The sequence below is a fragment of the Lytechinus pictus genome, chromosome 11, assembly GCF_037042905.1.
Source record: "Lytechinus pictus isolate F3 Inbred chromosome 11, Lp3.0, whole genome shotgun sequence".
Lineage (NCBI taxonomy): Eukaryota > Metazoa > Echinodermata > Echinoidea > Temnopleuroida > Toxopneustidae > Lytechinus > Lytechinus pictus.
Genome location: NC_087255.1, coordinates 4,994,179 through 5,011,116, shown reverse-complemented (window position 1 = coordinate 5,011,116; position 16,938 = coordinate 4,994,179). Strand labels below are relative to the sequence as shown.

The 16,938-nt window shown below is 36.2% G+C and overlaps 1 protein-coding gene across 1 annotated transcript in view; it reads right to left on the bottom strand.

Annotated features, from left to right (window-relative positions):
- Positions 1-16,938, bottom strand: part of LOC129271324 (protein Hook homolog 3-like) — a 42,065-nt gene that overhangs the window by 19,549 nt on the left and 5,578 nt on the right. Inside the window, exons 3-11 of the mRNA XM_054908700.2 lie at positions 12,467-12,666; positions 11,689-11,783; positions 11,032-11,176; positions 7,014-7,226; positions 6,424-6,588; positions 5,664-5,815; positions 4,951-5,091; positions 3,446-3,542; positions 1,310-1,378 (exon numbers count right to left, since the gene is read on the bottom strand). Of these exons, the coding sequence (XP_054764675.2) occupies positions 1,310-1,378; positions 3,446-3,542; positions 4,951-5,091; positions 5,664-5,815; positions 6,424-6,588; positions 7,014-7,226; positions 11,032-11,176; positions 11,689-11,783; positions 12,467-12,666 (1,277 nt within the window). The remainder of the gene's footprint in view (positions 1-1,309; positions 1,379-3,445; positions 3,543-4,950; positions 5,092-5,663; positions 5,816-6,423; positions 6,589-7,013; positions 7,227-11,031; positions 11,177-11,688; positions 11,784-12,466; positions 12,667-16,938) is intronic.

Here is a 16,938-nt window from a genome sequence, read left to right as displayed (position 1 = left end):
GTCTTCATGGGCTCCAAAACTTTTTGAAATGGTTCAAAACAGTCTTACAACGGTCTTACAAGAAAATGGTCTTTCAGTGGTCTTTCAGCGGTCTTTCAGCAGTCTTTGGATGAACTTTCAAAGGTCTTAATAGTCTTTCAATGATCTTTCGGCAGTCTCTCAAGATTTTTGCGGAGATCGCTGTAAGACTCCTGAGAGATCATTGAAAGATCATTGAAAGACCATTGAAAGACCAGGCAAAGTCCATGGAAAGAATTCTGAAAGATCACTTGTTGCATAAAAGACCTTTGAAAGACCATTGAAAGATCTCTATAAGACTACTCTAAGACCAGTAAGACAAGAAATATCCATCAGTCTTTCAGAGTTCTTTGAGGGGTCTTTCTGAGCCATTCCACAGAGATGACAAATTTCAGTGATCTTGAAGACCGCTGTAAGACCTCATCAATTTTAAGTCTTTCAGTGGTCTTTCAACGGTCTCCGTTCTGTAGAATGGGGGCCTAAATACCAAAGACCAATCAAGATCATTGTTGCATGCGCACTCTGTTTAAAATACTGACCTGGATTGACCGCAAACCTTTGTGTTACGGTGCCTAGGTCTGCCACTCAAAACAGAAAACATTTCGCTATACAAAAGTATAAATTAATCTATCAATTACATTGCAACATGCAATTGATACTTTTTTGCAATCGTTAACTATTAAAAATAAAGTTTTGTGCAACAACTTCTTAAAGTGCAACATGGGGATTTGTGTGATGTTATGTACATTTAAAGGTATTACAAACAAAAGGATGTACATGTACACGAAACTAATACTGTTTGGTGTTTTTTAGATTTTGATACCAAAATTATCAGTAGCACTGACAGTCAATTATAATTCCTATTGCCTACAAATGCAAATTTTCAATTTATATCCCAATAAACTTACCAATTAGCAAATTATTTTTAAGTTACACCTGTATCAACTAGCTTGATAGAATATGAATAAACGTTACTTTTCTCAAAATTAGTGGTTTTTTAAAGTTATTAAAAGGCCTTCCGCTTGTCAATCCTTAATTTGTTGCACACTGCAAATATGTACATGTATGCAATCAACTGAATAGCGGTTTCCACAGTGGAGGAATCAAATCGCCACAGAGGATGTCATTGATAATACAAACATAACATATTTTACAATAGGTGGGATTAGTATAAAGCAATCAAATGCAGGCCAAGAGGCAACACAACATTCCAACAAGCAAGGTGGGTGGGTGGGTGGGTGAGGAGAATAGTAAGAGTGGGTGGGAGCATAACACGGGGCAATGTGTGTACCTCATTTGATATGTCTGCAATCGATGATGATGATGGTGGTGGTGGTGGTGGATACTTTCCCGGGGAAGACTGCACCACAGAAAGAGATTAGAGCTCAAGGGTTAGTACAACTGCGGTACATTGTAATGGTTTGATCTAAAGTGTGGCACACATCTTCAATCTGAAATTCCTGTTTTCAATTTCAGTCAACCTGATGAATGCCGCACTTATGAACCTATCCTATATCCTGGGGGTGTTTCAAAAAGCTCTTTCCTATAAAGTTACAAACAACTTTTACGCACAACCAGAACATACCCTTCTGATAAATTATTAATACCTTGAATATTCCCCAATGTTTTATCAAATTTTTACCGAATTTCCTCTAAAATTTGTCAAATTTTGAGTAAAATATTCACTCTTAATTTCTGATGAACGTTAATACAAATTTTCATTTACAACGATCATGATTCAACCTTAACTGAAAGGAGGAAATAAGACCGAATATCAAATTTAGCACTTGTACAGTCATGTGTAAGGTCGTGCGTAAGTTTATGGTCAGCAATGAGAGACACCCCCAGATATATATGTACCCTAAAACTGTAAAGGAAAGCCACTCCCAGTCCACATGCAAACAGTCCATACCTCACATAGACATACACATGTACATACATACATGTAGACAAAGATACAGTATTTAGATAATAGAAGATTCAGAATATCATTCTTAATTTGGGGAGGGGGGGGGGGGCATGTATCAAACAGCCCCAATACCATTATTTAAAAAAATATATATTGTATGACAATTCAAATTTTGTCTATTTAAAATTACTTTTTAATGTCATTTGTGTGGGCGTTTTCAATCATTTACAGGGGCGTTTGTACATTTTGGAGGCTGAAGTGCCCTCAGCTCTCATGTTTATGGGGTCATTTTTCAAAATTTACAGGGTTCTTTTCCTAAGATGATCTTTAAAGGTTTTCATGGTGGAGAGAATAATGGAAGTTTTGCGATAAACACCATGTACGTAGTCCTAAAAAGGTCACTGTTTGTTATCTTTCTTGGTGGTTTGGTAGCTCTTAAAAGAACTGTTATATTTTTCTTTATAAATTGGAGGCTAAAGTGCCCCCAGCCCTGTCTTTGGGTTCATAGATATTGAAACTGATCCTAGGAAGAATGATTCACTTGTGATGCACATATATAAAGAGGGACACTAAGTCTTGGCACTCTCTGTTAACGTTTTAAGTCCAGAGAAAGATACAGAGATTTAATATATACTGGTAGAATGCATATTGAATAGTGATATCAAATACGGGTTTAAAATTTGCCTTAAAAAAAATATGAAAGGAATAGCGAAATGGCTGCCTAAGAATGATAGAAGTATTCTGACATATATATCTAACAGTAAATATATTATTAGTAGTATACCTTCATCAATGTGTTAGTTTATCCTCAGCCAAGATGGAATTATAAATATGCCTGAAATTAATCTTGATGTCCTAATATCATATAATGCATAAACTGGTAAGAAAATTTGTTGTTAGAGGTAAAAAGAACTAAATAAAGAGGCAGATCTAATCTACATCTATATACATTTGGAATATGTCATTCATTTTTACATACGTGAATACCAACACTGCACCATAGTAATTCAGACACAATACAAGAAATAGCAATAACTGTCTTTGTAGAGTAAGCTAATTGCATGCAAGTTGCATCACAATTGTAACAAGGAGGTTGAAGACAGTACAGGGCTCCGTCTTACAAAGAGTTACGATTGATTCAATCAACCACAACTACATGTATATGGAAATCCATAATTGTCCAGATTTTTTCTATCAGAAATTTGCACAATGTCCTTTTGTAAACAAAGAGAAAACACACTCAACTGACCAGACAATGATGAATGTATGGGTATACATTATAAAGATTTAGAAAATATTATGAATAAACATGCATTTTAGATGTGGATGTTGCTGGCTTTCCATAGTTGTGGTTGATCGGATCAATCGCTACCCTTGGTAAGACAGGGCCCGGATCTTGGTTATGATACATGTGATGTGTGTGTTTGTGGTAATGATCCTATCAGGTGGTGCACGGCTCAGCACCGCTGTTGTGCCTCCACAGAAAGACATATATGGGACTGAAGCGACCATGCTTACCTCGCCTACGACGTTCGACGATACTCCTTCTCTCTGTTGCTGTTGTTTCAGTTCTTCCATCTCTGCATCTAGTGCTAGGATTCGCTGATTGCAGATTCTTTGAGGAACGAGACAGAAAATAAAATAAAAAAAACACCTTGTGAAAAAGCTAATATTAGACAAATGGAGACGCTTTGGCCAAGTGGTCTAGGCCGCCTGACTACACACATGAATGTTCAGTGACCAATACCTGGCCACTGCGCTCATGCAGTGCCGTAAGCACGAAATGTTCGCTCCTGAGTTCTTTCATGTTTTTAGCAAGGTGACGTTGAAGGTCTGTCCAAGATGTAAATAACGGATTGGGATGGTGATGGGAGATGCACTGAGTCGTGAAGGGTGGACGGAACGGGTGGGGGAGATGGTAAATTGCCAATTCATCCACTACCAACTCGTCCACTCACCACATGGTCTACCTTCATTTAGTCTAATGCCATTCCGTTCGTCTTACAAACATTTGGTCCAATCATCACTTCGTCTCATCACCAGTTGGTCTATGACCATTTCGTCTCATAACCAGTTGGTCTAATATTCCTTTTATTTTCATTCATTTCGCCAAATTAACACTTAGTCTAATTAGACCAAATGGTATTTGGACTAAATGGCTATTGGACCAACTGGTTATTAGACGAAATGATGAGCGGACAAATGGCAATTAGACCATGTGGATATAGACGAACGTGATATTGACCAAATGATAGTAGATGAGGTTGCAGTTGGATGAATTGGCTTTGGACCAAATGAACATAAAGCGGGGAGATTGCCGCAGGTGAGGGGTGAATCGCGCCACCCAAGTTCAATGGGGACAACAGGCCTGCAAACATTTGAAAATTAAAAAAAAAGGAGTCCTACTCTCAACACGAATCTTTCAGCTCCATGTCAGGTGTGTCCCCCTCACTTTTTCCTAAGACATGTTTAGCATTCTTTATATTTAAACATTGAGAAATTATAAGTTTTGAACAACTATATTACTCTTACACCCACCACACAAATTCATATATGGGCCATTTTCTTTTTTATCTCAAATAAATGGACAAATGGAGGGCTCCTATTTTTGGTTGATAACAAATCTTAAAAACAGGGTAACTCCTGGATAAAATCCTGAGTAGTAGGCAGGCCTGGGACAGGACCCCATTTGCTTTCCAGTGGGTTCCATTTTTTCATTTCTGTATATTATATTTTTGTGTTTTGCCTTAAATTGTAACTTTTGTTGAATTTTGGAATTAAAAAGAATAAATGCAATCATTTAATCAATCAATCAAAACTTTTGACTACTGACTGACACGTCTATAAAAACCCAAGACACACACGTTCACATTTTTCAAAACAGAAGAACTTACGGTTTGGGGTTTTTGATTTTCAACAAAATAAAATTCTAAGTTCGACTGCTGAAGGGGCAATTCATTATGGACAATGATGTAAAGGAAAATAATGTATAATGCAAACCAACTGTGAGGGCGCTGTCTTACCTGTTCTCAGATTCCAAGTCACTCTTCCTTGCATTGGAGTCTTCCAAGAGACTCTGTAATAGCTGCGTCTGCTCATCAGCGGTCTCACCTTGCTTCATCTTCAGCATCTTATTCTCGTGCTGTAACCGAATCATCTTCTCTCTGATACGTGATAAAAAGAATCAATGAAAGCGGGGATAGTTGGTGGAAGCAGCAAAGTGCCTGAATACCATCGCCATCATAACAAATCCTTATATCTCACAATTTAAAACAAATGAGAGCAGCTAAGGAAATGCTGCATAGTGTCAACATCTTATTTTCAGAAAGCAGTCTCCTAATGCATGTAGAAATCTCATTCCTGGCAAAAGGAGGTTGCTACTTGTGTCATAACTCTGAAATAACACTTTTTTCGACCTGTCATCAATTTAATTCAATTTGAGATACACGGTTTTTAACATCCCAGCAAGGATAATAGAACCCTCTTGGTGTAATATTGGTTCAAACTCTTGCCTTTCAATTTGAGGGGAATGCGTGCAGTACTAGCCTCCCTTGTCAAGGTGTCAGTCTTTGCAACTCTCCACCAGGGTGTTAAACGGGTACCCAATAGGTTGCAAAATTAAATATATTTGCCCATCATTATGAGCATTTGGTAATCCAATTCAGCACACGGACGTGTCATTTCTTAAATCATGCGTAAAATAAAAACATCTCAATGGAAGACCAGGAGGAATTACCTGACTTCAGGCGGTAACATAGCAGTAAGGCCTGGTGACCCAATCTCAGGGCTGTTGATGACTTCACCATCACCGAAGGCACTTCCTTGTAGCTGGTTCAAGGTCAGTTCTTCATTGGTTTCCTTCAGAGAATCTCTTTCTAGCCTCAACCTCTGCAGAAGAAATAGATGCCAGTGAGGATATAATGAAGTATGCTTCATTTGTAAGACAATCTGTTGTTTTATAGGTTTCGGGGGGGGGGGGTGTGTTTCACAAAGATTTAAGTATGACCTAGAGTCACACTAAAATGCCTAGTTGTGCACGGTATAAAAGGCATGACCGCATTAGTCACATCATGCCAAGAGGACACGCACTACTGCGTATTGATCAATAAGATTGCGCGTTGCATATCATGTACGCGTTGGCATTTAAGTGTGACTCAAAATCATACTTAAATCTTTGTGAAACACCCCCCTGATCAGTCAGTTTTCCATGATACAGTAACAAGCATATACTTCCCAAGGTATCAGATAAATAACAGACCTCAACAGATCCAAATCAGTGTTTAATACAACCTACCTTTCTAAGAAGTACATATATTAGTTTTCAATCAAATCTTCAACTTTCAACAAGCATGGAGATTATTCATAAGGTATTATAAGTCTCTAATAACAAATTATTATATTCATCAGCATTCATGCAATCGTGCGGCAAATGGGCAACAACATAACTTTTGGTCAGCTGGTGACCATTCACATATAGAAATATCTCTGTCTCCTACCCCTGCCTCTGCTTGTAGTTGAGTTGTTTTCTCCTGTGCTCTTGTGGATTCAAACTCTGCCTTGTCCGCTCGTCTTGTTTCTTCAGACATCTTGGAATGGAGCTCGTGGACCTGTCTCTTGTAGGTCTCTAATTGGCTCTTGAGTGCGTTTGCTTTCTTCAGCTCCTAAATTAACAAAAACAAAATAAATCCTGTCACACGAAATTAAATAACTTTACTATAAAGGTATAATTAACTTTACTTAAATGGCCTTTAATCTAAAAAGGGAAACATAAATTCCACAAAATAAAACAAAGTTCCTAAAGTTTATATATCTCCTCAGATTGATAAAAAATTTCATTTCGTAATTCCAACTTAATTAATTTTGAGAAAAAAATGTAGATGGGGGTACAGACTTTTGCATATACTGGCCAAGTTCTCTAGAATGATCCCCCTCGAGTTATCTGACATTTCTGTTGACACATTTAAATGTTATCGAAAGTTGCATCTATTTAATGCTGCATGTATTTAAAACAATACATGTACAGTGACATACAGAAATACATAGCGACTAAAGAAAAAGAGTCATCTTCACAACTCAACGAGCATACCTCTTCCAGTTCCATGGTGTTCTGCATGTACATGGTATTCTTGTCTTCCAGAATCTTGACTTGCCTCTTCAGATCACCTAGATCCTCCAGCTTCTTCTTGAGTGTGTCGATGGTTGCTTCATATTTGCTGACCTTGTCCGAGGTATGCCTGAGAATATCCATCTCGTCTTTCAAGGAACGCGCTTCCTCCGCTAGGTTCTGGAGCTCATCGTTCTGGAGGTCAAGGGAAAGGTTCAATCTTGTTTTAAAACTCAGTGATGGCTACCGGGGGACTGATTTTAGGCATGTAAGGCGACGTTTTGAAAATACCCCTCCATGTAAATCCTCTTTAAAGATTTGGCAAGGGTGTGTGGGGATCACGGTGTGGACTCGTTGCAATTTAGTGTGGGGGGGGGGGGGAATCATGCAATCTTGTGCATTCTTTCATGAGATCCCTTCTTTTATATCAGATGAAATTCAAGGTAACATCAATTGCATTACATACACTAATACAAGCTTTGAATAAAAAACAACAACCAAGAATCAAAATAAGAAATATATTGTGAGGACCAAGCGCCCCCCCCCCCCCCGTCATTTCGTACCTGCACCCTTACGTTAAGATATGTTGGATGAATAATAATTATTGTTTTCTGGGGTTGCCACGCAGTCAAGCTTAGCTTATAGTGGCAACCCCTGTCACCTTCTAACAATCGATATATATTAATAGAAAATGCAATTATGTTCAATGTTTTGCTCGTCAGTTATACGTATATTATTATTGTATTTTCTTTGTTCATGTGTTTATGAAAAAGTGTTGCAGAAACCAAAATGAAATGAAATGAAAATATACTTTATGCATATGCATCTATGGCCCGTTGCATTAAAAGCTATCGTTATGGTAACTTTGCCATCCGATGATAACTACCATGGTAACGCTGGTCAACAGCCAATCAAAATCAAGGATTCCATGCAAGTTACCATTGGATGGCAAAGTTACCAATAATAGTATAACTGTTATGCAACATGGCCCTGGAGTTAAAAGAGTGCTATAGTTAACATGTAGAGCTAGAGTACAAAATGTCTGAATGCATGAGGGCAATGCTGGGCACTTAGCAATAGCATGGACAAAGAAAACTCATTTTGTGGGTCGGGTAAAAATTGTCATGTTATCAATAACTGTAAAATGGATCATACAAAAACAACTGAATATTTGTATGTACATGTAGTTCTATGCATGCATTCTGTGTGTAAAGCATATGACTCCTAGCAAAATCGAGCAAATTTCCTATCATTTTGACGATTCCTTAATCATATACCGAACATTTCCTCATCATTTAAGACAGTTTCTTAAATAATTCAATCCCATATACCAGAAGAAGGTTTAATCTCTAATAACCCTGCCACAAAATGCGTATCCACAAAATATTTTGGGACAAAAATAACCCATGACCAGTAACATAGCAAAAAAGCAGATGGTAGGATGTTATGGTCCAATAAGCTGCCTATGAGGCAGTCCAATAATCTGTATATAAGGCTTGCCAATAGACAAAATTACTAAGCCTTTAAAGGGATGCTGTGCACCAGAAGGTCAGTGGCAAAATGGGGTCCTCTAATAATCAGATTCTTATTCTCAAACATGGTCTTGATGTATAAAATCTTGGACAAATATTTGAAAAAGATATAAAAATTATAACTAACTACACAGGCCTTTCATCTGTATCAGAAGATGACATGGATTTGGATCAATCTATGATCTTAATATTCTTTGCAAGCATAGTTTCCGGCTATAAATGATGAGAAGATTAAACTAACGAGCCAGTTCATAGTTCCATTCTGCGCATGATCAGAAGATTCTGCACATGATCAGAGGAAGGTCATTGGTACTAAAGTGACATGGTGGTTTAAAATTTAATGAGATAAGCACCAACTCTGATTTCTTAATTATTCATATATTCTTTTGAATTGGTTTTTTTAATTTACATCCACAAAGTTCAACAATGCGTCCACGAACGACTGGTATTTCACAGCTTACAAGTACATTGTACAGCATGCTATAATATGCATCCAAAGTAAAAAATGCAACAAATTCCTTCATGGATGTGCTATTCTAGTCACCTGGGGCGGTATTCTGAGGTCATTTCATCTTTAAAATATTTTATTTTATCTCTTAAAATGTAATTGGTATTCTGAGATGACATTTATCTCTCAGATAAAATTTAAAATGTTATCTTGCGTATCTATGATGATACGCACCAGAGCAGTGGCTGCGTAGACATACCCATCGCGTATCTGGCCATTGCAACGCGGGTGATGTGCTTGCGCCCAAGTTACTTTGAAGAACAAATAAAATAAACTTAAAAGAGGGTAGGGGCTATTTTATCTCCGCGACGTTGTTTCATCAATATTTCTAGGTGAATTAACTCCAAATGTTGGCATGAAAATTAAGAAAAATTATATATTCATTGAGAACAACACCTTTAAGTTATTTCTGTACAATCAGGAAGCATTTCATAAGACTTTTCTTGACTGATATTGTCTTTGAAATGATTCTTGAAAAGATGCGATATAGACTTCGAAAAAAAGATGAGAGTATTGCCATTTTTGTTAAAAAGAAATCTCTGTAAAGACGCACAAGTGTATAGTGCAAGCGTATTGAAGTCAATAAATTGACGCATTCTCACTCCTTCGCCACACCTCCTAGCGGAATGGATTTCCATTGGTTGAGTGATATGAGAGAGCTATAAAAGCGCGTTTCTAATTGGATATTGATTAAAAAACAGGTGTGTCTTACATAGATAAAATGAAGATAAGATTGTTCTCAGAATACCAATTCAGAGAGATTTTAAGGGTATTTTATCTCACTGATTTTAACGGATATAAAATATTTTATTTTATCTGAGATAAAATGGATCTCAGAATACCACCCCAGTTCTATTCAATTTCTTCATCCTGCTATGTAAGGCATGCATACGTAATATCTTGCTTTGAAATCTGCCTATCATAATGAAATAAATGAAAGGTCATTTGGACAAAATTGTCCATAAAGTAACTACGAACTGGTGGGTGTTTCATGAAAGTTGTCGGCATTGACTAAATTGTTAGTACTGAAAATTTCAGTGAAATCCTTGGTTTTGATTGGCTGAAAGGCACTGGCCTCTGACTGTTACTATGGCAACTGTCGGAGAAAGACAACTTGTCAGTGTTGACAACTTTCATGAAACAGTCACCTGGTCTATTACTTTGTAATCATTTTATTGGGTGTGAATCACAAGACTACATGTACATGATCAAAATGTTGTATTCCGGGTATAGGAACCAGTAACTATTGAGCAGCTCGGAGCTGATGGTATTCATTGCAGCTATGGCGCTACCTCTTTAAAGGACAAGTCCACCCCAACAAAAAGTTGATTTGAATAAAAAGAGAAAAATCCAACAAGCATAACACTGAAAATTTCATCAAAATCGGATGTAAAATAAGAAAGTTATGACATTTTAAAGTTTCACTTAATTTCACAAAACAGTTATATGCACATCCTGGCTGGTATGCAAATGAGGAGACAATGACGTCATCCACTCACTATTTCTTTTGTATTTTAATATATGAAATATGAAATTTTCTAATTTCTCCTCATTGTCAAGTGATACAACGATTAATTCCTCCATGAACATGTGGAATTAGTATTGTTTAATACTATATGGTTCAGTCAAGTTGGTCCTTATTGTCAAATCTATAAAAAATGAAATATTGTATAATTCAAATAATAAAATACAAAAGAAATAGTGAGTGATGGACATCATCTACTGACTCACCTAGTTGTGCATATCACTGTTTTGTGAAAAATTAGCGAAATTTTAAAATGTCATAACTTTCTTATTTTACATCCGATTTTGATGAAATTTTCGGCACTATCCTAGTTGGATTTTTCTCTATTTATTCCAGTCAGCATTTTCCTGGGGTGGACTTGACCTTTAAAAAGCAAGGATGTTTTGTTCATAAGGGACAAGCCGACGGCTGTTTCCTGCTGCTCAACTGACTAACCTTGTGGACTAGCTCCATGTTTTCTCTCTCGAGCATGTCCACTTTGATCCTGTAGTCGTCCCTGGTGCTCTCCATTCGAAACATCTCCTCCTGGAGCTGTTCGACGGTCACCTGGAGATGCTGGTACCTCCGTCCTGCTGGGGTGCTGCATCAATGAAACGGTTGATCTAGTATTAGTGATGGGAAGGGGGGGGGGGTTGGGGATGGATGCATCGTCATCTTTGCCACTTGTCATGACCATTACCACCATCATCACTATTACTACGAGTAGTATCATCATTATCTTCATCATCATTATCATCATCATCACCACCACCACCACCATCACCACTACCATTATTGTCATCATTAACATGACAATTATCATCACCACCCACACTACCATGATCAGAGATATCATGATATCAACTGCTTCCTGTCTCTCCTCATTACAATCATCATAATCATCATCATCGTCGTTGTCATCATCATCACCATCACCATCATCTTCATCTTCATCATCATCATCATCATCATCATCATCATCACCATCATCATCATCATCATCATCTTCCTCATCATCATCATCATCATCATCATCATCATTATCATCGTTATCATCATCATCATCATCATCATCATCATCATCATCATCACCACCACTATCAACACCAGTACCTTGGATCTCCATATGTATCTCCTTGATCTAGCTTGAGTGTGAGATGTTCATTTTCAAGTTGGAGAGCATTCTTCTCTTCCAGTAAGGCTGCAACCTATGAACAAAATAAAGTGAGAAGGAATTAAGTTTCACATGCTTTTGAAATACATGTACAAGTAAAAAGATCCATGATGTCATATAAAATGTATTGGTAGCACTAATGGTAATTATTGCTACCGATACATTTTATATTACTGATTAATAGTAAAATTGATATCCAGACAGGTAATGTACATGTAGGTGCAATTGATTTAAAGATTAATACTAGTTGTGGTAATGATATCAAAATTAGTTCGAACAGAAACCAATAAAATAACCACCCAAGTGTTTAGATGTATAAATGAAAAATATATGCCAAATGGGCTCTGGAAAAAAAATGTTTAATTGCCGAAAAATTAGCAAAATAATCACATAATTCCATAAAATGTTGGGTATTTTTCCAGGCAATATTAATCCACTATCCCACATATGCCTTTTTATGTTATATTATTTTTTTCTTATGTTTCTTTGTTTTTGATGATGATCCTTCAATGTCAGGGTTTTATATCAATAAACTTTTGAATTTGAATTAAATACATTAAAAGTTTTAGCTGGGCTATGGATGCCTGGGTGGGGTTTCGTGGTTCTCCAGCACCCCCCCTCCCCGTCCCTCTTCCCCCCCCCCCCTGATCTGAACAATTTTCCAAACAATTTTATGAAACACAGCCAGAGTGCCATAAAGGAACAAGAGCCTCGTACCTGATGGTCTAAGTCATGACACCTCTGCAAAGCCTCGTCCTTTTCCTCCATCGTCCGTTTGAGTTGACCTTCGACCTCCGACAAGGCTTCTTGAGGGGGTGGCGAGGTAGAAGGAATCTCTTTGGTCATTAGCTCTTGAATGGCTCCCATGACTACATGTTGGACTGATTCCTCTAAGCCCATGATAGTGCTGATGTATTCTATACAAAAGATTTAGAAGGTATTTCAGTCAATGTGTTGTTCTCGTGCTGCAAACCGAAAAATGCTCTATTTATTTTATTTAAAAAGTCCACATGTTTCAAAACTTTGAAATTAAGTCATTAAGATATAAACTATATACATTGTATCATTTCTTTGCACTGACAAAGTGCTTATAAACATGCAATTTCAAAGCAATGTATAATAATATCGAAAAGGAGGAATAATCCAAATATCTGCTCTAAAAATGTAATAATTGTGGCATCAGTCTTCACAGTACAAATTGTAATTTGGGGTCAATAATTCACACATTGTACATGTAATCAATTGAACTGAATAATAAATTTCAAGATGTAATGATATTGTCCTACTAAAACATACAGTGATATAATTGTAGATGCTTGGACACTTGTAAGTCTTTCACTTCTAACCATTTCCTTCCCGAAAGTAAATTTCACTATATTTCTCCTTTAAAAATGTTATCCCTCTGCAAGTGTTTCTTTACATGTACTGTACATGTATGTCCCATCTTAAATAATTATATTCTCATATTTTTACTTGGTGCTCAAAAGTTAGGGAACCCCAACAGAAAATCAACATATTTATTAAAGAGTTCAAGTATTAAATTAATTGTGAAGTCAGGTGATTTAAATATTACATTCCTAAGAAAAGTTTGTTTCTCTGGGCTTGCCGACCATTGTAGTATTGTTGTCTACATTTAACACTCAGCATGAAGGAGTGCATTTATGGTGGGATTATAGCACAACTGTATATCAATCTCTATTGCACTTTACAGAAAAAAAAAGAGTACAAAATAGAAAAAAAATACACAATAAATACACAATATGAACTGTTCACTAGGTTTATTTTGAATTGTTGTAGCTAATAATTTTGTACCCTGAACAGTATTTTGTCAAATGACAGACAACATTCTGATGTTTCCTTTTCATTCATAGTTTCCGATTTCAATTAATCTTGAAACAAAAATCTTATATATTAAGCTTAAGAAGCATTGGAGACCACACCCAAAATAAACTTATGCATTAATTGCTCAATATATTAAAGTGATTCAATTTCAATTTGTTTTATTTCATTTTCAACAGAACAAAATATTAGTGGTCGTACTGTATACATGTTTAGAATGACAATTGAAAAGGAAACTTATACAAACACTATATTGAGGAAGGTATATACAATACATTATATTTGTTTCCATAAAACAACATACTTTATATAAAAAACGAAACCGAGATTTAGCGATGATTTATCACAACTTTAATCATAAATACAACAGACAAATGACCTACCAATGTAAAGCTTAGAATCTCCTCTTTCATCTAAAATTACTTAGATTATTCCTCATTCACGCATGAGTTAGCAAGAACAATTTGAAGAAAGGATACCAAAAACTCATTTGGTGGGGGGTATCTGAATTCCAAAAGGAAAACCACATGCCTAAAAAGTTCAATATCTGCTCTTTTATTTGATATCTTAATCACAGAAAATGGTCATGAAGTAAAAAAGTTGTTCCCTCGAAACAATGCTTGTATTTCCATAATTTCATTAAAAAAATAAAAGTGTTTTCACCAGTTTCTCACAGAAGCTATCGCACGGTTTAATAATAAAAGACTTAATGCATGGCTGATTGTCAACAAAACGTGAGTGTCGAGTGAGTCTAAATGCTAGCTTGTAAAACCTCTTCAATTTATGAAATTATTGAAATTCAAGCCTTACATGTATTTCAAATAACCAGTTCTCTTTGTTATTTCTTGACCATTTTCTGTAATTGAGGTGTCATATTAAAGAGCAGATATTGAACTTTTTAAAAATGTGAATGTGGTTTTCTTTTTGAAACCCAGATACAGCCCGCCAAGTGACTTTTTGATATCCCCTCTTCAAATTGTTTTTGCTGACACTCATGCATGAATGAGAAATAATCTAAGTAATTTCAGATGAAAGGGGAGATTCTAAGCTTTACAATGCATTCTGGGAAACCCAAGGGTCTGTGTGTGCAGACTACATGTAGAACACATCCTTGACAGCTTAATACAGAATCAGGATGTAGCATCTTCTACAGGAAAAGAGGTCTGATTGGGTTATCAAATCAAATCTCTAATAATCAATATATCTTGCTGGAATTAGAATAAGTCTCTAACATCCATTTCATGAGTGAACTTCATTTGCCTTTAAAAATGAATTGCAAAATGATGAGCTTAAGCCTTAAGTTTTGGTATTTCTCATACTCATTCATTCTCTTTTTTTTTTATTGAAGAAAAGAATCATTTGTGGTTTTAATATGCAATTCATTATTTGAATTTACATGTACAAAAAAAGTCTTCAAGAAACAGATGTGTCCTGGCAATAATTCTTTTGTTTTAGTTTTTGACATGAAACTACTTTTTATTAAAGCATCAAATGTGACCAAAAATCCCCACACGATCTGTATGAAATGATTAATGATCAAACGTTAACAAATGTTTTTTAATCACTATTAGTGGTTAAAGCAGTAATTAGAAAGTGGATAACGTTGCGGTTTTACCCAAACTGGACTTCGCATTTTACACAACAATGCAGGAAATAGGCCTACATGTATATTCATTTCACTTTTTTACATCCCCATCCACACAAACTTGTGGTGAAAGAGATCTACATAAAAGAGATGAGGAAGTACCGGTACTAAAAGTATATAGTGAGACATGATTTACCGAAGTAAAAATGAAACAGGAAAAAAAATCAAAACCTAGGCCTGATTAGTAATGACAGCCTCAATCTGCTACGTTGGATACGCTTTTACATTTCAGTGCATCTGGATATATTCTGGGGCTTTTTTTTTTTAATTTTCAGGGCTCTTTTGTTTCGAGCATTTCGGGAGGGAAAGGGGGGGGGGATTGCCAAGTCCCTTTGTATTCTCCCCCCCCCCCCCCCCCCCCCGGAATGAAAGTACATGTATAACTATTTTGAACATACAGTACATTGACTTCTGCCATCAAAAGGCATTATGACCTAATAAAGGAACTCGCAAGAGGACAATGCACAAATTGTATGCACAACTTTCTTTATGGTTTCATTTTTGCTAATTTCACTTTATACATGTAAACTCTCTTTCTTGGTCAATACCTGGTTCAATCAAGATCCAGACATACTCCCAATATAATGTAGCAAGTTGAACTTATTATCTTGCTTAAATCAGACACCATTATCAGTTTCAATAGGGGTTTTGTTTGTTTATTGTGGTTTTTTTTTCTCAATATACACACAGTATTAAAGCCAATCCTGTACCTTCAACCAATGGACAAACCCTAATACTATTAGAACAGTCTCCATTTGTGAGAGGATAATACTTCACTGAATATAATTTGCAGTTCCTTGTTCTACCAGAAGAGAAGGTGCCTTCACACCAACCTTTAACAAGAAAACTTACTTCTACTCAAAATATCACAGAAAAAAGATGACTAAACTTTATTATTTAGAGGTTATTTTCATGCTTACAAACACTTTCACGGGGATTTCTCCCATGTCATGGGAACATTTGCAATGTGAAAAAATGAAAGAAATTTCAAGAACTTTACGTACATGTATTCAACTTTATAGATGATAAATGCATGCTACAAGTACAGTGTAGTTGCTATCACATACATGTACATGTAGGAATGCAAGTCAGGTTAGTCAGCTCAGAACAACATTCACTTTATCCGGCTTAGGCTGGTGTGAGTGCGTAAATGATGAATGGGTACCAGTACTCAAAGTTCTTGTAATAAACTGGTGTGTTTCGATTGGGTGGATGTGAGAGCTCCTTTTTATTTTTCACTGAATCCACAGTAATCAATACCAGTGAGATATCTAATCTAAACAGTGTGTTTAGAATGGTTAACAAGTGGGCCATTGTTATCATTATTCAGTAAGACTAGGACAATATGATTACCTCCTTCCATAAGCTATAGTGTAAAGTGGACATCCACTCATTTACATGTACACAATGTAGGATTTACAAATATATAAATATGAGCAACAAATGCAGATCTATACATGACATGTACATGTAGGTCCTACATGTAAGTACACATAGGCCGATGTATATTTTTAGCCTACAGTAATCATACAATGGAGGCCTAAAATAAATGAAGGCCTAAAATAAATCAGTTGTTTCTTGAAATGAAAGCTGTTATTTTTCCAGGTCCATATACATGTACATGTAGGCCTACATGTACACATGTACGTGTACTTTAGCCTGTCAAAATTTCTCATCAAAATATCATCTTATTCCCTTCTCAGTT